General features: G+C 44.1%; 1 protein-coding gene and 2 long non-coding RNA genes across 6 annotated transcripts; 1 reads left to right on the forward strand and 2 right to left on the reverse strand.

The window, feature by feature from the left end:
* Window positions 1-3,311: 3,311 nt before the first annotated feature.
* LOC145546648 (interferon omega-1-like) lies at window positions 3,312-3,785 on the reverse strand. Its single transcript, XM_081594526.1, has one exon. The coding sequence runs from the start codon at window positions 3,783-3,785 to the stop codon at window positions 3,312-3,314; it is 474 nt and encodes a 157-aa protein (XP_081450652.1).
* Window positions 3,786-7,685: 3,900 nt separating this feature from the next.
* LOC145538130 (uncharacterized) lies at window positions 7,686-17,709 on the forward strand. Of its 4 annotated transcripts, none has more exons than XR_014076657.1 (4): window positions 8,788-8,888; window positions 9,848-9,993; window positions 11,221-14,670; window positions 17,478-17,709. It is a non-coding gene; the product is annotated as an uncharacterized LOC145538130 (long non-coding RNA). The 4 variants fall into 4 exon arrangements; XR_014076656.1 differs by having other exon boundaries at window positions 11,221-14,663; XR_014076655.1 differs by lacking the exon at window positions 17,478-17,709 and having other exon boundaries at window positions 7,686-8,888; window positions 9,848-9,933; window positions 11,221-13,619.
* On the reverse strand, window positions 9,489-20,376 carry LOC145538158 (uncharacterized). The gene is made up of 3 exons (XR_014076682.1): window positions 20,209-20,376; window positions 11,196-11,732; window positions 9,489-10,720 (listed from the first exon to the last, which is right to left on the reverse strand). It is a non-coding gene; the product is annotated as an uncharacterized LOC145538158 (long non-coding RNA).
* Between the last annotated feature and the right edge of the window lie 148 nt (window positions 20,377-20,524).

Genomic DNA, 20,524 nt, shown 5'->3' on the forward strand with positions numbered 1-20,524 from the left:
TATATACTGTCACCCTGCTTATTTAACTTATATCCAGAGTGCATCATATGAAATGCCAGGCTGGATGAAGCATAAGCTGGAATCAAGATTGGGGGGAGAAATATCAATAACCTCAGATATGCAGATGACATCACCCTTAAGGCAGAAAGGGAAGAGGAACTAAAGAGCCTCTTGATGAAAGTGAAAGAGGAGAGTGAAAAAGCTGGCTTAAAACTTAAAACATTCAAAAAACTAAGAACACGGCTTCCAGTACCATTACTTCATGACTAATAGATGGGGAAACAATGGAAAGAATGACACACTATTTTCTTGGGCTCCAAAATCACTGCAGTTGGTAACTGCAGCCATGAAATTAAAATACACTTGCTCCTTGGAAGAAAAGCTATGACCAACCTAGACAGCATATTAAAAAGCAGAGACATTACTTTGGCCACAAAGGTCCGTATGGTCAAAGCTATGGTTTTTCCAGTAGTCATGTATGGATGTGAAAGCTGGAGAATAAAACTGAATGCCAAAGAATTGATGCTTTTGAACTGTGGTGTTGGAGAAGACTCTTGAGAATCCCTTGGGTTGCAAGGAGAAGAAACCAGTCCATCCTAAAGGAAATTAGTCCTGAATATGCACTGGAAGGACTGATGCTGAAATTCCAATTCTTTGGCCACCTGATGAGAAGAACTGACTCATTGGAAAAGACCCTGATGCTGGGAATGATTGAAGGCAGGAGGAGAAGGGGACGACAGAGGATGAGATGGTTGGATGGGATCACTTACTCAATGGACATAAGTTTAAGCAAGCTCTGGGAGTTGGTGATGGACAAGGAAGCCTGGCGTGCTGCAGTTCATGATGTCACAAGGCGTCAGACATGACTGAACGACTGAACTGAACTGAAGTCATGACAGATAAGAACATGCCTGGTGGTATACACAGAGCCATGTATCTGAACTCAAACTCTCCCTGATGGTCACAGCTCACAGCAACCAGGCAGTTTACCAAAATACTCTTTGGTGGATCTTTACCGACATGGCAATTACTACTACATTGATCCTGAGATACTTCAGAGACTCCTCACAAGGAATATGAATAATCATTTCCATGCTCTGTTTTATTCCATTGCATGACTGGTGAGCTTCATTTCAGTTTGGCTTCCAGTTTTTGACATGTAGACTTCCCTGGTGGCTCAGATGGTAAAGCATCTGCCTACAATGCGGGAGACCTGGGTTCAATCCCTTCATTGGGAAGATCTCCTGGAGAAGGAAAGAGCAACCCACTCCAGTATTCTTGCCTGGAAAATCCCATGGACAGAAGATCCTGGCAGGATACAGTCCATGGGGTCACCAAGAGTCAGACACGACTGAGTGACCTCACCTTCACTTTTGACATGTAATAATTAAAGCCTTACAACAGGTTGAAAATCTAGAGTTTGGATCTGAACCCGTTGTCTCCTTATTTTGCCTGCTAACCTGCCCATTCTTTTTTGCTCAGTGTGACTATATTCTTACTCCTACATGCCAAGCATGTAGATGTTAAAGACCTTTATGTTCTGCATGGTTAGGACCCCACCAAAGTCATATCATGAGGTCGTAACCCCCAAAGTAATGATATCAGGTGACAGACCTTTGGGGACGTGATTAGGGTGTGAAGATGGAGGCCTCACAAAAGGAAATAAGGCCCTTATAAAAGAGGTGGATATAAACCACTCCCTCTGCTGCCCTGTGATGATACAAGGAGAACTCTGCAGTATGAGACCTGAAGCAGGCTCTCACCACAACTGGACCAAGCTGACACGCATTTCTGGGATATCCAGACTTGAGAACTAAGTTTGAGCAATGTATTTCTGCTCTTTGCAAACTACCCAGTCTATGCTATTTTGTTGAAGAAGCTTGAATAGTAAGATATTACACGCCCTGTTTTATCCTCAGAATACCTCCAGAGTCTGTGAAATTTCTGAAGGGAGAGGAATTATCTTACTGAACCCCGTTTCCTAGATGTCTAGTGTGGGCCGTAACATTTCTTGAGCCCAATCAATAGTCATGTAATATCAATTCACAAGGATGGTAATGATAGAAGAAACAATAATAGCAATATCTATTAGATATATATGATGTGAGAACACAATTTAAAGATTCTTCAAGTTTCTACAAGGGAAGATATGATGAAATATTGTGTGATATACTTTTTAAAGATCATTTGAAGAAATATTTTATTCAAGCTTGCATTTTCAATATTTGGAAGGTATGGTGAGTGGAGGACTCTCTGTCCACTTTTAGTTCAGTGATTCTCAAGTACTTGCAAGGAGCTGCCTGATCACTCTTTCCTTGTCTCCCTCAGGTAGTAAGGAAACAGATTGTCTACAGTTGTAATTCTTTTCCTCATTAGCCTCTGCCTTTGCGAGTCAATCTGAATGCTTCTTTCAAATAGTCTATGATCCTGTGAACTCTAAGTGACATCTCTGTCATCTTCCCCAAGCTGAAAATATGAAATAAGAGTTTAAATCAGAGGGTGTGCAAGCAAGAACATTGGTTTTCCCCTTACACACCCACCCAGAGCTCCATTAGGACAAATAATGAAAAAATGTTCTTGTGCACTGAACTTGTCTCCTTCTGTCTTAATCATCCAATCATTTCCAAACTTCCTTGCAAACTCCTGTGAGGATAAGTCTGGGCCGGGTTATGTGAGCAGAAGTGCTGTTACCCCCGTGTAGTCCTGGCCCTTGGAAACATCCCATGTGATCCACTACTCTTTTCCCTTTGCCTTCAAGGAGAATAGACTCAAGTAATACAGACAAAATTGAAGTCACACATTAATAATGGAAAAATTGCAAAACAAGGGGATCCATTTCCCTGACTCACTTTTTGGAGAAGAGCAAACTAGAAGATTCAGTTGATCAAGAAGGCCTGCATTGTGCTCTTCAAAGAAGGAAAGAAAAGTTTCCATTAGAATCAAATTCCTGGCACTTTTCTGTTTACCTGTTACAGAGGTTAAACATGAGATTCACTAACAAATGCCTTTAACAACATACTCCCCTAAAAACTTCCATAAAAAAGTAAACTTCAGATGTTGAAAACAGTAAATACCCTCAAATACATAAAGCTTTTTTACATTGTTATAAAATTGTTTATTTAAGGAAAGAGACTTTGTTTTTCTTCTAAATATTTTTGTAAAACTACAATTTTTATTTCAGACATTTTTCAGCTTGTAAGCAAACAGACGTCCAGATCACTTTGGAAAGTTAAGAAAACAACAATCTGACTGAGTAGAGGGTTGTCACAAGTATAATTTTCATTTTATCTGTTGACTTTTCTTGAGGACTCTTACATGAGGGAAAGGCACTTCTCAATTTCCACCCTGACAACCTCCCAGGCACAGGGGCTGTATTCCTTTCCCTTCAGGTAGACATAGATTCCTTGGAAATACTTCCCGACAGCAATTTGCAAATCGGGACAATCCAGAGTCACTTCTTCCAGCTGTTCCAGGCTCTGAGCCAGGCTGGATAGCAGTTTGTCGAGGAGGGTGCTGTTCCAAGCAGCACAGCTGCTCTCCATGGTGAAGAGGTTGAAGATCTGCTGGAGCATCAGTTGGTGATAACAGGTGCCTTGAGTCATCTGGATTGGGGTGATATTCTCTCTTCTCCAAGGAAGCTTGAAGTCGTGTCTGTGCTCTAGGCATGACTGAGAGGGAATCGTTTTCATCTGTCTCAAATGTATGAAGATTTCCTTGTTGTCAAGAGGACAAGCAGGGATGGAGCAGAGCATCACTCCTGCCACCAGCAAATAGATCTTGGCCATAGAGAGTTTCCGTGATTCACTAGAAGGCCAATAGGGGGCGCGCGGACACCACTAATCAATGAGCGAAAGGTTTCTTCGCCCGGTCCCGGCACAGCGCGCTTCTCTAGCAGGCCGCAAGAGGGCGGAGGATGTCTTTTTATCGCTTTTATTAGGGAGTTTGCCAGTTCAGAGACTTCGTTTCAGCGGGTTTGGCAGCCAGAGGAAAGGAGTCGCTGCCCAGAGACCGAGTTGGTGCGACTTTAATAGTGCACTAAGAAAGTTTCACTTCCGAGCCCTCGCCAGAGACATTTTTGTGTGGTGGCAAGCCCGGAACCTTGCGTTTTCTGCTTTCCCCTGAGTTTTGTGCTTCCTTTTCGCCCAGAAACTTGAGCGAAGCCATATTTACAAAGGTCTTTCATGGTGACTCAGACGGTAAAGAACTCGCCTGCAATGCGGGAGACCTGGGTTCGATCCCTGGGTTGGGAAGGTTCCCCTCGAGCAGGAACTAGCACCCACTCCAGTATTCTTGCCTGGAGAATCCCCAGGACAGAGGAGCCTGGTGGGCTACAGCCCATGGAGGTCTCAAACAGTCGGGCAGAACTGAGCGACTTGGCACGTCTTTACAAGGAAAATACGTTTACTAAGATGTTTGAGGCGGAGCCTTAGAGCGAGTTGGGGCCGATTTTACAGATTCGGGCTCGTTTCTGACGCTTGAAAGGACAGCTCAGGGAATGGGGAACTTGGCTGCCGCGATGGGACGACTAGACGGTGTTGGGGACTCCCTGGGGGTGAATCGGAGCGCGGTCCCCACCCGGGCCGAGGACGGGGGATCTGTGCGCCTCTGGAGATGCTCTGGGACTTTCAGGGTGTCTTTTAAGGTATCGGCCTTGAAGTGGGGGAGTATTAATTAACTGAAAATTCGGAATATTAGATCACTCATAACACTGTATTTTTATATGTATGAGTTTATTAATATTTAAATACAATTAATGTTAATTGTATTTAGCTTGTTTAAAATGTTTATATTTTGAAATATTTTAAGGAAAATACTTAAATATATGCTATATGGTATTAAAATGGATGAGTATTAAACCACATTTTATTAAATTCTATTTCAACTACAGTTCTTTATATTACAACAAGAATTTAATTTTGCTCTCTTTGCTTTAATGGAAGCAAACTCATTAGTATATTCAGGATCATTTCTGTTCTTGCTTGACAATTTTTTGTGACTGTGTGACAGTCTTCATTTTCATTTAACCTGGGTTTCTGAAACACTGCTGCCAGGACCCCACCTAGAGTGTCGTGTGGAAAGAAGAGTTAGGGGAAATGTCCCTGCTGGTCCAAGGATTAAGACTGAGCTTTCAATGCAGAAGGTGCCAGTTTGATGCCTGGTTAGGGAGCTGAGATCCCACATGCAGTGCTGTGCAGCCAAAAAGAAAGGAAAGAAGAATGGAAGGGAGAGAGGGAGGAAGCAGGGAAGGAAGAAGAGGCAATGTCTTGTACAAAGCATTGAGGAAGTTTAAAAAAATTTACCAGGTCTGATCTTTTCATTTTCTTTGGTAAGAATTTTATAGACTAAAGGTAAATTTCCCAGAGTTCATTGACGTGAAACCTTTCTTTGTAAGACATGGCACTGCAAATGCGGAGTCATTTCTTGTCTTTATTTAAAATTTTGATGTTTTGTTCAGTGTGTGTTTTGGCATTTTCATTTTTTAACATTCATTGAATTACAATATGATCTATCTTGACATCTTAGATTTGGTGCCTTTTGCATTTCATACTTAGGATAAGTCCTTTCTTAGTTTACTCCAATACTAACCCAAGAAATAGCTTTAGAAGTACTGTTGCCACCTTCCCTGGATGAAAGTATAGGAATGTCCCATTTCTTGTCATCCTCTCCCCTGTCTCATTTTATAACCGATTTCCTGGTCTCTTTAACCCTTAAAAAAATCTTTATCTCAAAGGAGGCCAGAATATACAATAGAGAAAAGACAATCTCTTTAACAAGTGGTGCTGGGATAACTGGTCAACCACTTGTAAAAGAATGAAACTAGAACACTTGCTAACACCATACACAAAAATAAACTCAAAATGGATTAAAGATCTAAACGTAAGACCAGAAACTATAAAACTCCTAGAGGAAAACATAGGCAAAACACTCTCCGACATAAACCACAGCAGGATCCTCCATGACCTCACCTCCCAGAATATTAGAAATAAAAGCAAAAATAAACAAATGGGACCTAATTAAAATTAAAAGCTTTTGCACAACAAAGGAAACCATAAGCAAGGTGAGAAGACAGCCTTCAGAATGGGAGAAAATAATAGCAAATGAAGCAACAGACAAACAATTAATCTCAAAAATATACAAGCAACTCCTGCAGCTGAATTCCAGAAAAATAAACGACCCAATCAAAAAGTGGGCCAAAGAACCAAACAGACATTTTTCCAAAGAAGACATACAGATGGCTAGCAAACACATGAAAAGATGCTCACCATCACTCATTATTAGAGAAAAGCAAATCAAAACCACAATGAGGTACCATTTCACGCCAGTCAGAATAGCTGTTATCCAAAAGTCTACAAGCAATAAATGCTGGAGAGGGTGTGGAGAAAAAGGAACCCTCTTACACTGTTGGTGGGCATGCAAACTAGTACAGCCACTATGGAGAACAGTGTGGAGATTCCTTAAAAAACTGGGAATAGAACTGCCACATGACCCAGAAATCCCACTGCTGGGCATACACTTTGAGGAAACCAGAATTGAAAGAGACACGTGTACCCCAATGTTCATTGCAGCACCGTTTATAATAGCCAGGACATGGAAGCAACCTAGATGCCCATCAGCAGACGAATGGATAAGGAAGCTGTGGTACATATACACAATGCAATATTACTCAGCCATTAAAAAGAATACATTTGAATCAGTTCTATTGAGATGGATGAAACTGGAGCCCATTACACAGAGTGAAGTAAGCCAGAAAAAAAAACACCAATATAGTATACTAATGCATATATATGGAATTTGAAAGATGGTGACGATAACCCTATATGCGAGACAGAATAAGAGACACAGATGCATAGAACAGTCTTATGGACTCTGAGGGAGAAGGTGAGGGTGGGACGTTCTGAGAGAGTAGCATTGAAACATGTATATTATCATATGTGAAACAGAACACCATTCCAGGTTCAATGCATAAGACAAATGCTCAGGTCTGGGGCAATGGGATGACCCAGAGGGATGGGATGGGGAGGGTGGTGGGAGGGGCGTTCAGGATGGGGAACACATGTAAACCCATGGCTGATTCATGTCAATGTATGGCAAAAACCACTACAATATTGTAAAGTAATTAGCCCCCAGCTAAAATAAATAAATTTATTTAAAAAAAATCTTTCTCTTAAAATAATATTATCAGAGGTGGTCTGAGACTAACTGAGGATGAGGTAAGGGACAGTTTATCTCATTTGTATTCTTCACAGAGCAGCCATGTTTTTGTTTTGTTTTGTTTTGTGTGGGTGTGTGGTTTTTTTTTTTTTGGACAATTTTCTGAGGTGCTGGTTCTCTGCAAAAGGATTCGAGTGCTGTAAGATTTTTTTCCAGAATGTTCCAGGCACTTCTCTAAGACTGGAATCTTGGGCTCTGCTTCTTCACAATCCTATGGGCAGCCCCCTCTCCTAGAGTTTGCATTGGGGGCCTCAACATGCAGACCCCTGACAGTGTTAAGGGCCTTACAGTCAAAGCTTCTCCTGGCTGAACTGAGAATGGACTAAAGACATTACTATTAGATATATTGATATGAAAGGCTACTATCATTCATTAAGTTCAGATTCTCGGCCTATAATTTGCAAACTTTATATCTGATGAACATGATATCCTCTGTGACCACTACTGAAGTTGTCTTGGTTTTTCAGAAGAGGAAATGAAAGTCTGATGTCAGTTACACTCAGGAGCCCCAGATTGTCTGAAGGTAGAGCTTTCTGCTGCTCCCAGTCCCTCCTCTTCATCCGCTGGGAGTGCTGGCCCTCAGCTGCTCTGACCTCCTGCTGCCTCATTCCTCTCATCCTGCCTCTGATGTCCTTGCCCCTGCTCCCAGGAGGGCAGCCACCATCCCTGCCTGACTGTCCTGGAACCCACATCAGTAAGCACATTGTCACACATTTATGCAGTCAGCACACTTTGGTGACAGAATGAAGAGAACCGTATGAATTAACCCATGTTCAGTATTATGTTGCTATTATCTGTAGACCATCAGAAAATGCGAGCAATGGTCCTGTAAATAATTGTGGAAGAATTCAAACCTTATGTATTAGACCGTAAAAAGGAAATACAGAGACTTGTGCCTAGATATATTTTGGTGCAGTTTAAAAACTGTCAAAATAGAGTACAGGGTCACACCTCCTAAGTTTTCTTATTAGACTTAAAGAAAAGAGTTAGATTGAGCTTTGGATTTTATTTCAACCTGAGTTGACTCATTCAGATGAATCCATCCTATTGGACTGAGACTTTTCCATGAGTGTATTTCATTTCCAGTGTAATAACACAAAAGAAGCATCGAAGCTGTGAAATTCTCTGACGCCGGAAATAGACAGGGAAAGTTTTTAGGTGGAAACAAAAATGAGAAAAGTGCCGAAAAGGACAATTCTGGCCTAATTAATCATCTCATTTGCAGGTCCTCAGAGCAGCCGGATAAATATGCAGCAAAATCAACCCCCCCGGTGGGGTGGGGGGCGGAGGCCTGCCAACGCCTTCACTGATGACAACAAGAATGATGTTCTCCAGCCCTGGAGCATGGTGATCATCACCATTGCCATCCTCTGAGAGACCAGGAATCCCCAAACTCAGCGCTTTAGTGAAACTGAATGCTGCTGCTGCTAAGTCGCTTCAGTCGTGTCAGAACTGAATGGCAGGCATACAACTCAAGAAGGCTCTCAAAGCCGCCCTCGCTGCGCCCCAGCGGCCGGGAGGGGGCGCCCGAACTCGCCATAACGCACTGACGACAACGCGCACCCAGCGCGACCCGCCTCCAGCGCCGCGAACTCTGGCGCCGGATCCACCGGGAGATCCCGGGAGCCCGGGCGAGGCCCGCCGGGGCTCAGGGAGCTCGTGGGGCCGCGGGAGCCGTGAGTAAACTTCCTTTTCCGACCCGACTGCCCAGGGGAACTTTGCCACGGCTTCGCTCAGAGCCTTGCATTTTCTGCACCTGCCTCTGCGTCCACCCTCCCCTTCCTGGGAGGAGATTTTGGCCAGAGCGGTTTACACCGGTGCCCGTTTATGCTGCGATTGACGGCTGGAAATCAGAGCATGTTGTGATGTGTTTTCAGATTCAGGATTATTTTGGAGGGCTAGGGGAAAGGCATCTCCAATCTGGAGACGAATATTCTTACAATGATTTGATTAAATTTTAGTGATGAATTTGGCTTCTCTGGTGGCTCAGCGGTAGTCGGCCTGCAATGCAGGAGACCCGGGTTCTATCTCTAGGTTGGGAAGTTCCTCTGGAGAAGGGAATGGCTACCCCCTCCAGTATTCTTGACTGGACAATCCCATGGACAGAGGAGCCTGGTGGGCTGCAGTCCATGGGGTCTCAAACAGCTGGACAGGACTGAGAGACTAACACTTTCACTTTCGGGCTTCCCTGGTAACTCATAAAGAATCCTTCTACGGCGTTATAGTAGTTAAAAAGTATTGAAACGTGGATGTATTAAAATTCAGATTATTTTAACTTTAAACATTTTATTTATACCAAAACCAGAATTGGTTATAATTCACTGACCTTTTGAAGACAAGTTGAACAATAATTTTGTCAGAATTACATCTTTGCTTATCTCACTTTCAGTTGAGAGAATTAATTTAATTTTAGCTTGCTGAACGTTTTGGAGAGACAGCATATAAATTTCTGATTCGTATGAATTCTTTTCTCCATCTCATCCATAATGCATTTCCAAATTATAGGACATCTTTTTCTTGTCCCCTAGGTGAAATTACAATTCTATGGCGGTCCAGTGTTTTGATATCTTCCTTTGACAACAGTGATAACCATCTTGTCACATTTTTATGGGGCTATCTCTTTCTCTTTCCACAGGATCAGAATTTTCACCAAGTTCTTCTGTATGTATTGAGACTGAAAAGTGACCAGAACTTTTCATTATAAAAGCTTCAGTATCTCAGGTAAACACATCACACCACTTTTTACCAATGTTATGTGAGAAGTGTCCGGATATTTAACAAGTAAGTACATTTAGGTTTCTTTGCTAACACATAGAATGCATGAAATTTGTCAGTTTAACTTTGTGCCACAAGCCCCTCCCAGCGCTCCCCCCACCCCCACAACTTGTACACCTCAGACTTTTTAAGTTGCGGGGCCAGATCTTGTCTTTATTTATAATTTTTATATATTGTTCATCAAGAATTTTATCATTAATTTTAATTTTTTAAAATATTGCACTAATGTATATTTTTTCCACGTTACTAAGTCACTTGTCACCCCCTCTGACTGTATTTGAGGCAAGTTTCTAACTTGCCTAAACCTAATCCCAACACTGGGAAGAATTTTTGACATGAAGTGTTGAGAAAATTATGTCTGAAAATCTGGAAACATCCCCTTCTCCCATCCCTTACTGTATTTTTTCCTTACAAGTTATCTTTCTCTTTATAACATTGTTTTACCTATGCTATCACCAGAGGTAGTCTGAAATTAAGTGAAATGAACATTGAGACTATTTGTATCATTTCTTTATACATTTCACAGAGTAGTTTTGATCTGCCAAACAACTTGCTAAAATTTAGGGGCTCCAGAAAGAGCTTCAAGCATGCTGTGTGATTTCTCCTCTGTGCTAGACACAGCCTTAGCATCAGAGCCTGGGCGCTGCTCCTTCACATGTGTGCAGGCATCCCTTTATCCAGGAGCTCCCATTTGGGAGATGCTAACTTCTCTGATCTTTAAGTTTAAAAACATCTGAAAAAAACATAAAGTAGCCAGTTAAACTATATCACACCCAAAATACAAAATTTAGACAATCTATGTGAACTTCCCTGGAAAGATTTCCATGATAAGTATATAGAAATAACCTGTACAGTGATACCTTTTGTATACTTATATAAAAGCATATCCAAAAAGAATATTGATCCTATAGAGACAGTTTGAGATGTTCACTCAACTTTAGTGAACAGGGGCCTTATTGAGTCTCCCTAGGCCAGTCTTGATATTTCCATGGCACTGGGACTTGGGGGCATGGGGTGAATGGGCTCTGGACAGTGTTATTTGCCAAGTCTATGTGGCAACTCTAACCAGGCCAGGACTTAAATTTGTGCAAAGTGCTTGCCTATTTATTCTGTTCTTCACGACTACATTATTAGGATATATGAATATTCTCCAGTTAGTAGATGAGCTTTGGGGATTATATGCAGTTTTCTGTGTTAAATATCATTACCATGGTTATCTCCATGGACCTGCAGCAGAGAAGGGAGGTGCCTGCTCCAGCAGGCCCAGACCGCAAGCAGCCCTTTGAAGACGTTCTGAGGCCGCGGCTGAGCACAGGGGTGCTGAGGTGCCAAGGCTTCCCCTGGATGGAGTGGCTTCAGGGGCCGCGGAGCTGAGCCTGGCTGCAGAACTGTGATAGAGGAACTGAGAGCAGCATCCGCCTGACAGGGGGAACCGCAGGCTTCCCCACGTGTCCAGAGAGCTGTGCCCGAATCTCATCTGCAAGGCTGAGTCTCCAGCGCTTGTCTTCCAGAAGCCGCAGAGGCAGAGCATGGTTCCTGAGGAGAAAGCTGTGCTGGCCTCTGGTAGACAGCCTGGGGGAGCATCCCTCAGATTCTGGTCCTTTCTGGGGGCTCTGTCCCAGGACATGCTGTGGGGGCCCTCTCTCCAGCCAGCTCCCTCGTTCCTCATTCACTTCCCAAATGGCTGTTGAGTACTAAGTAAATCCTAAGCACCTGAGACTGGTCATCGAGCAGTGAGGCATGTTCTGGAAGAAAATAGATAATTCAGGTAGAAGTCACAACATAGACCGAAAAGTACATGCCTGGGGCAATAAAAGCACCTTTCCCAGCTGGAAAACTCAAAGAAGGACTACTGTCTGGGAACCTTTTATCACTCTAACAGGAAGGAGGAAGGCGAAGAAAGGTGGTAAATGTTTTTGACTTTGGTGACAAAAAAGTTCTCTTCTAGTGGCTTTTACTTCCTTTATGAAGTGGCATCCAGGACATCGGAGATTGGGGGGATGGAAGTTTGTCAAAGAGGAGAATGTTTGAAATCATTTGTGAAGAATAAGAGAGTTGATGGTGGAACCAATGATATAAGCTCCAAAACACCAGGGAGCTTTATCAGTTTTGTTCAGTTATGCATCCGAGGTGCACCTGTGTGTGTGTGCTCAGTCGCTGCGTCATGCCTCACTCTCTGTGACCCCAGGGACTGTAGCCCAGCATGCTCCTCTGTCCATGGGATTTTGCAGGCAAGAGTACTGGAGTGGGTTGCTTCTCCAGGGGGTCTTCCCGACCCAGGGATGGAACCCTCATCTTCTGCATTGGCAGGCGGATTCTTCACCACTGCACCACCTGGGAATCCTTCCGTGCACACAGAAGGAACTTACCAAAGATATAGGGTGAATGAAATTATGAATTCCATGTAGTGCTGGAGAGGCCCATTATTCGTAGACCATACATAGAACTATGGTAGCACGATATACTCGTTTGTGTGATTTTATCTAATAGGTCTCCACCATGTACCTGAGGTCGGGTGTGGAAGAGGCAGATGGTTTGGACTTCTGCCAGACAGGAGTGATGACACAAGAGTGACGTGAGGGCATGAAAAATGTTGCTCAACGGATGGACCAGGAAGTCCTCTCTGTTAGTTTCCAGGAACTGCCCTAACAAAATGCCGCAGACTGGGTGGCTTAGACAACAGAGAATTATTTTCTCACAGTTCTGGAGGCTAGAAATCCAAGATTGAGGTGTAGGCAGATTTGGTTTCTCCGGAGGCCTCTCTTCTTGGTTTGTAGATGGCTGCCTTCTTGCTATGTCCTCACATGGCCTTTTCTCTGTGTGTGCCCATCCCTGGTAACTCTTCCTTTTATGAAGACACCAGTGAGACATCAGGTGGTCCAGTGGTTAGGACTCTGCACTTCCACTTCAAGGGGCATGGGTTTAATCCCTGGTAGGGGAGCTAAGATCCAGCAGGGGTGGGAGGGAGGTGGGGAGATACTAGTCATATTGGAACAGGACGCCCCCCCTCCCCCCCTTAGGGTCTCATTTTAACTTGATCACCTCTTTAAAGGCCTTACCTCCAAATCCCATTACATTCTTAGCTACTGAATGTTGAAACTTTAATAAACAAATATGTATGGAGTACACATTTCAGCCCATAACATCTACATGGAGAGAGAGAACAGATGAGAGGCTGGTGATGGAGAAGAAGAAACTAAGGACCCACAGACTGTAATTCCTTGACTAATTGGCTGCTGGAGGGCAATTTAGACAATTTGGAGAAACTGAAGGTGGAGGTCAGAGGGTGGGATGCTAGGCTGTATTAGTGTATGACTTCAGATTTCAGACCAGCTCCTAAGGAAAAGCAAAGATCTGTGAGTCAGGTATAACTTGTCATGTGACCCATGGCCAGTCATGGGCACTCCAAGCCACTGCCTGTCTTGGGGAGTAGTCTGCGTAAATGCGAGCAAAACGAAGGTCACTGTCCTGAGACACTCCTCCTCCAAGTTCCCTAGTCCTGGGTCTTCTGCGTGTGTGGTTACTCATCCTGTCTGAACTTCAAGTTAGAAGAATCAGATTGTTTTTGAATGAGTGAGAAGTGTTCTTCATTGTATAATAAAACAGCGGGTAGTAATTTTCCCCGGGCTTTACTTGCTCTGTGTGAACTTATCTGTAGGCAATAAAGGCTGATTCTCACGGCCTGGATGTGGGAGCCAAGGCAGCTGAAGAGACTGGTGTGGCTACACTGACCCCAACCTCCTCTCTCCTCCGGGTGGAAATGGCACCACAGGTCTCTCAGTGGCTCTGTTTGCTATTTCACAGGGACTCCTCCTTTCAGGTGCCTCCACTTCTTTGTGGCTCTTCTTTTTCAGCCACCACGCCACTCTGCCCTTCAATGGTGTTAACCCAGGTCATATGGATGGAGACGGATGTGAAAAGTCTTTAGAATCTTTGGACACCTTGGCTTCAATGGGTTGAGTAGTGGTCCAAGGTGAACCCAGAAAAACTGTACTCTTGTCATAAATTGTAGGACCACCTGCAGTGCATGTGCTTTCTGTGTCCTGAAGAAGATATCCCATGACTGTATCAAGCAGATAACTAATGATCGCAGCTGGTGCATGCTAAGTCGCTTCAGTCACATCTGACTCTGCAACCCTGTGGACTGTAGCCTGTCAGGCTCCTATGTCCATGGGATTCTCAAGGCAAGAATAGTGGAGTGGGTTGCCATGTCTTCCTCCAGGGAATCTTCTCGACTCAGGGATTGAACCCAGGTCTCTTATGTCTCCTGCATTGGCAGGCAGGTTCTTTACCACTAACACCACCTGGAAAGCCCACGGTCTCTTATATCTCCTGCATTGGCAGGTGGGTTCTTTACCGCTAATGCCACCTGGGAAGCCCACAGAGGACACCTCAACCCTGATTGGCCAGGTGTTGGCATTGAGTAAAAGATCCTGCATGATATCAGAAAGAATGGCTGTAAGGAAGGCCAAATAGGTGTTTGGAAGGCCTCAGAACATCCCTGATTGTGCTCAAAGGCTAGCGTTCCCTCTTCCACTATCTGTCCCCAGGCTACACTCACACACTTGTCAGGATGGCGCCAAGTCCATCGCACTTTGTCAGTGTTCTCAATTCAGTTCAGTCAGTCGTGTCCGACTCTTTGCGACCCCATGAATCACAGCACGCCAGGCCTCCCTGTCCATCGCCAACTCCCATAGTTTACCCAAACCCATGCCCATCGAGTCTGTGATGCCATCCAACCATCTCTTCCTCTTTGTCCCCTTCTGTTCCTGCCCCCAATCCTTCCCAGCATTAGGGTCTTTTCCAATGAGTCAACTCTTCGCATGAGGTGGCCAAAGTATTGGAGTTTCAGCTTCAACATCAGTCCTTCCAATGAACACCCTGGACTGATCTCCTTTAGGATGGACGGGTTGGATCTCCTTGCAGTCCAAGGGGCTCTCAAGAGTCTTCTCCAACATCAGAGTTCAAAAGCATCAATTCTTCGGCGCTCAGCTCTCTTCACCGTCCAACTCTTACATCCATACATGACCACTGGAAAAACCAAAGCCTTGACTAGATGGACTTTTGTTGGCAAAGTAATGTCTCTGCTTTTAAATATGCTATCTAGGTTGGTCATAACCTTCCTTCCAAGGAGTAAGCGTCTTTTAATTTCATGGCTGCAATTACCATCAGCAGTGATTTTGGAGCCTGAAAAAATAAGGGCTGTCACTGTTTCCACTGTTTCCCCATCCATTTCCCATGAAGTGATGGGACCAGATGCCATGATCTTAGTTTTCTGAATGTTGAGCTTTAAGCCAACTTTTTCACTCTCCTCTCTCACCTTGATCAAGAGTCTTTTTATTTCCTCCTCACTTTCTGCCATATGGGTGGTGTCATCTGCATATCTGAGGTTATTGATATTTCTCCCAGCAATCTTGATTCCGGCTTGTGATTCATCCAGCCCAGCGTTTCTCATGATGTACTCTGCGTATAAGTTAAATAAGCAGGGGGACAATATACAGCCTTGATGTACTGCTTTTCCTATTTGGAACCAGTCTGTTGTTCCATGCCCAGTTCTAACTGTTGCTTCCTGACCTGCATACAGGTTTCTCAAGAGACAGGTCAGATGGTGTGGTATTCCCATCTCTTTCAGAATTCTCCACAGTTTATTGTGATCCACACAGTCAAAGTCTTTGTCATAGTCAATAAAACAGAAATAGATGTTTTTCTGGAACTCTCTTGCTTTTTCGATGATCCAGCAGATGTTGGCAATTTGATCTCTAGTTCCTCTGCCTTTTCTAAAACCAGCTTGAACATCTGGAAGTTCACGGTTCACGTATTGCTGAAGCCTGGCTTGGAGAACTTTGAGCATTACTTCACTAGCGTGTGAGATGAGTGCAATTGTGCGATAGTTTGGGCATTCTTTGACATTGCCTTTCTTTGGGATTGGGATGAAAACTGATCTTTTCCAGTCCTGTGGCCACTGCTGAGTTTTCCAAATTTGCTGGCATATCGAGTGCAGCACTTTCACAGCATCACCTTTGAGGATTTGAAATAGCTCAACTGGAATTCCATCACCTCCACTAGCTTTGTTCGTAGTGATGCTTTCTAAGGCCCACTTGACTTCACATTCCAGGATGTCTGGCTCTAGGTGAGTGATCACACCATCGTGATTATCTGTGTCGTGAAGATCTTTTTTGTACAGTTCTTCTGTGTATTCTTGCCACCTCTTCTTAATATCTTCTGCTTCTGTTAGGTCCATACCATTTCTGTCCTTTATCGAGCCTATCTTTGCATGAAATGTTCCTTTGGTATCTCTAATTTTCTTGAAGAGGTCTCTAGTCTTTCCCAATCTGTTGTTTTCCTCTATTTGTTTGCACTGATCGCTGAGGAAAGCTTTCTTATCTCTCCTTGCTATTCTTTGGAACTCTGCATTCAGATGAGAATATCTTTCCTTTTCTCCTTTGCTTTTCGCTTCTCTTCTCTTCCCAGCTATCTGTAAGGCCTCCTCAGACAGCCATTTTGCTTTTTTGCATTTCTTTTCCATGGGGATTTTCTTGATCCCTGTCTGCTGTACAATGTCACGAACCTCTGTCCATAGTTCATCAGGCATTCTGTCTATCAGGTCTGTCTTTCGTTTACTTGAGGGCAATTCTTCATTTTGTATGCAGGTCAGGAAGCCACAGTTAGAAGTGGACATGGAACAACAGACTGGTTGCAAATAGGGAAAGGAGTATGTCAAGGCTGTATATTGTCACCCTGCTTATTTAACTTATATGCAGAGTACATCATGAGAAACACTGGGCTGGATGAAGCACAAGCTGGAATGAAGATTGCCCGGAGACATAGCAATAACCTCAGATATGCAGGTGACACTACCCTTATGGCAGAAAGTGACGAAGAACTAAAGAGCTTCTTGATGAAAGTGAAAGTGGAGAGTGAAAAAGTTGGCTGAAAGCTCAACATTCAGAAAACTAAGATCATGGCATCCAGTCCCATCACTTCATAGCAAATAGATGGGGAAACAGTGGAAACAGTGGCTGACTTTATTTGGGGGGGCTCCAAAATCATTGCAGATGTTGATTGCAGCCAAGAAATTAAAAGACGCTTACTCCTTAGAAGGAAAGTTATGACCAACCTAGACAGCATATTAAAATGCAGAGACATTACTTTGTCAACAAAGGTCCATCTAGTCAAGGCTATGGTTTTCCCAGTAGTCATGTATGGATGTGAGAGGTGGACTATAAAGATAGCTGAGCACAGAAGAATTGATGCTTTTGAACTGTGGTGTTGGAGAAGACTCTTGAGAGTCCCTTGGACTGCAAGAAGATCCAGCCAGTGCATCCTAAAGGAAATCAGTCCTGGGTGTTCATTGGAAGGACTGATGTTGAAGCTGAAACTCCAATATTTTGTACACCTGATGCAAAGAGCTGACTCATTTGAAACGACCCTGATGTTGGGAAAGATTGAGGGAAGGAGAAGAAGGAGATGACCTAGAATGAGATGGTCAGATGGCATCACCAACTCAATGGACATGAGTTTGAGTAAACTCCGGGAGTTGGTGATGGACAGGGAGGCCTGGTGTGCTGCAGTTCATGGTGTCACAAAGAGTCAGACACGACTGAGCGACTCAACTGAACTGATATACACTTAGTGACTTATTGGACAATGTTGGTATTCCTGCCTCTGCTCTGATTCTATTTCAAGATGACACAAGAACAATAAAGGAAGTAACGAAAACCAGAGGGGCTGCATCTCTATCACTTTCAAGACGTTAGACTTTTTTTGTTTCTCTTTGCAACTTTCCTAGAAAGTAAAATTGCACAGTTGTTTTGTGGGTGACAAGAAAACAAGGGTAAGTCTCAATGTCATGAGCATGAAAGAAGGGAAGTGGTTTTCCCCTGACGTAATGATGTATTCTGAGTTAGCAAAGTGCAGTGCAGCACACCTGGGACTAGGCTGTGGCAGAGGGGAAGGATGAGGCCAATACGAAAACAGAAAGACTGGGACGGGCTGCTTCTTACAGAAGCTCAATGAAGGCCAAGTCCTGGGTCAGTTGACTGTCTTCAGCTTTGTAAGACCCGCTAGCTGATTTTCCTTTCCTTTAATCCACATGTGGTCAGTATAAGGGGAGAAGGAAGAGAGACGGGCAATCAGAGCCCCAGTTGCTAGAACACAAACCCTTTCTGGCAGGGTTTAGGTGATGCCAGCCTCGCCTAGCATCTGTGTAGTTGACAAATCCACTTGGGCAATGATAAGATGCTTTGAAAAAACTAGAATGAAAGGGAATTAAATGATTCCAAAAGATCCTGATCTTAATCTGGGTAACAGTACAATTATGAAATTAAAAGTAATAGCTGAATTTTATTGATTGCTAACCTTAATGATCTCCCTAATATTCCAGTTTGTGATACGATGACATTGATGGGTAGGGTTTCTGCAGGTTTTTTAAGAATTTTAAAAATATTTCTCTTATGTGTTAATTTGGCTGGGCCAGGTCTTAGTTGAAGCATGCTGGATCTTGGATCTTCCTTGCTTCAGAGAGGATCTTTACTTGGGCCATGGGAAGTCTTGCTTGCCACATGCAGGATCTAGTTGCCTGACCAGAGATCCAGCTGAGGCTCCCTGCTTTGGGAGCATGGTGTCCTGGCCACTGAAGCATCAGGGAAGTCTCGAGGGGTAGGGTTTCAATATTTGAATTTGGGGAACACACACACATTCAGTCTGTAACACGGTAATAAGAAGATCCCAAGGTATTGTGTATATGGCAAGGATTCATTAGGATATATTTCATTCTTGGGATTTATTTGAGGAGAAAGAACACATTCCTTGATGCTACCCTCACTTTTTATGACACATCCATCCTGCATTGATTACTAATTAAATGTGACAAGACTGCTGCTGCTGCTGCTAAGTCGCGTCAGTCGTGTCCGACTCTGTGCGACCCCATAGACGGCAGCCCACCAGGCTCCCCCGTACCCGGGATTCTCCAGGCAAGAGTACTGGAGTGGTTGCCATTTCCTTCTCCAGGGCATGAAAGTGAAAAGTGAAAGTGGAGTCGCTCAGTCGTGTCCGACTCAGTGACCCCATGGACTGCAGCCCGCCAGGCTCCTCCATCCATGGGATTTTCCAGGCAAGAGTACTGGAGTGGGGTGCCATTGCCTTCTCCGACTACTGTGAACCTAATTACCAAGGACCTACCAGGCTTCCCTAGTGGCTCAGATGATAAAGAATCCACCTGCAATGCAGGAGACCAAGGTTCAATCCCTGAGTCGGGAAGATCCCCTGGAGAAGGAAATGGTAACCCACTCCAGTATTCTTGCTTGGAGAATTCCATGGGCAGAGGAGCCTGCCGGGCTACAGTTCACGGGGTCACAAACAGTCGGACCCGACTGAGCGACTAACACCTTCACCAGACAAATTCCCCAGACTATCAGTGTTCATCAAAAATGGCAGTGACCACAACTACAAATTCCTTAACCTCTGTAAGGGACTCACTTAATCCTTCCAACATAGTTGAAACTGAGTTACTATTCTCCTTTCCAAGAGCCCCCTGCTAAGACTTTATTTGAATAAAATAATCTAATAATGAAATTGCAAATCCAGGTTTCAAAACCTAATATGTCAGATTCCAAACTCCCTACGCACAGCACAAACACCTGAGCACACTGCATGTACTGAGCTCTCTCTTGTTTTCCTATTTTACTTCTAACACAAGATGTTACTGTGGTGTTTCACACCTCGGTGTTACAAATCTCTTATTTCCATTAGTTAACGTCTCCCTCCAAATTCTAGATAAGCTGAGCGATTTACAAAGTATCCTGATTATTTTGTATAAGAAGCAAAATTAAATCATCAACTGGTAGTTTTTACTGTGCTTGACAAAATTAATAATTCTAATAATTATAAAATAATCATATGTAACTGTCCAAGATGACTCAGATTGTTAAGTGATCCTCACCATAAAATTGAGATACATGATGGACAAGATCCTTGAGAGTTACATCCCCCAAAGAGGTTGGATTACAACCATTTCAGTGAATCCTCTGTGGAAAACCCCAAGCTGAGGGTACTTGTGGATATAGGTAAAGCATACTTAATGCTACCATATTACATGAATATAGGAAATGACTGGAAGAAGAGAAGACGACATATGCTAACGGGTGAATTGTGAGGGATGGAGCAGAACATCCCCATGGCCATCAGCAGGGAAACCAGGAATTCAGAAATTCAGCACCTCACCTGGGCCTCTGAAACAGCTCAGGTCCTGCACTAAGCTAAGCCGCCCTCCAAGATCCTTTCGCTGCGCCCCAACGGCCGGGAGGGGGCGCCCGATCTCTCAGTAACTGACAGACCGGCGCCGCAAACCCACCTGGACCCGCCTCCCGGTACAGAGCGGCCAACTCGGGCGGCGGATCCACGGGGAGAACTCGGAGGTCGCCCTCGGCAGGAGCCGCGACCCCGGCGAGGCGCCGCCGGGGCCCAGGGAGCGCACGGGGCCGCGTGGGCAGAGAGGAAACTGGACCGACTGCCCAGGAAAGCTTTACCGACGCTTCTC

Source organism: Giraffa tippelskirchi, chromosome 1 (assembly GCF_054371585.1).
Source record: "Giraffa tippelskirchi isolate mGirTip1 chromosome 1, T2T-mGirTip1v1.2.pri, whole genome shotgun sequence".
NCBI classification, from domain to species: Eukaryota; Metazoa; Chordata; class Mammalia; order Artiodactyla; family Giraffidae; genus Giraffa; species Giraffa tippelskirchi.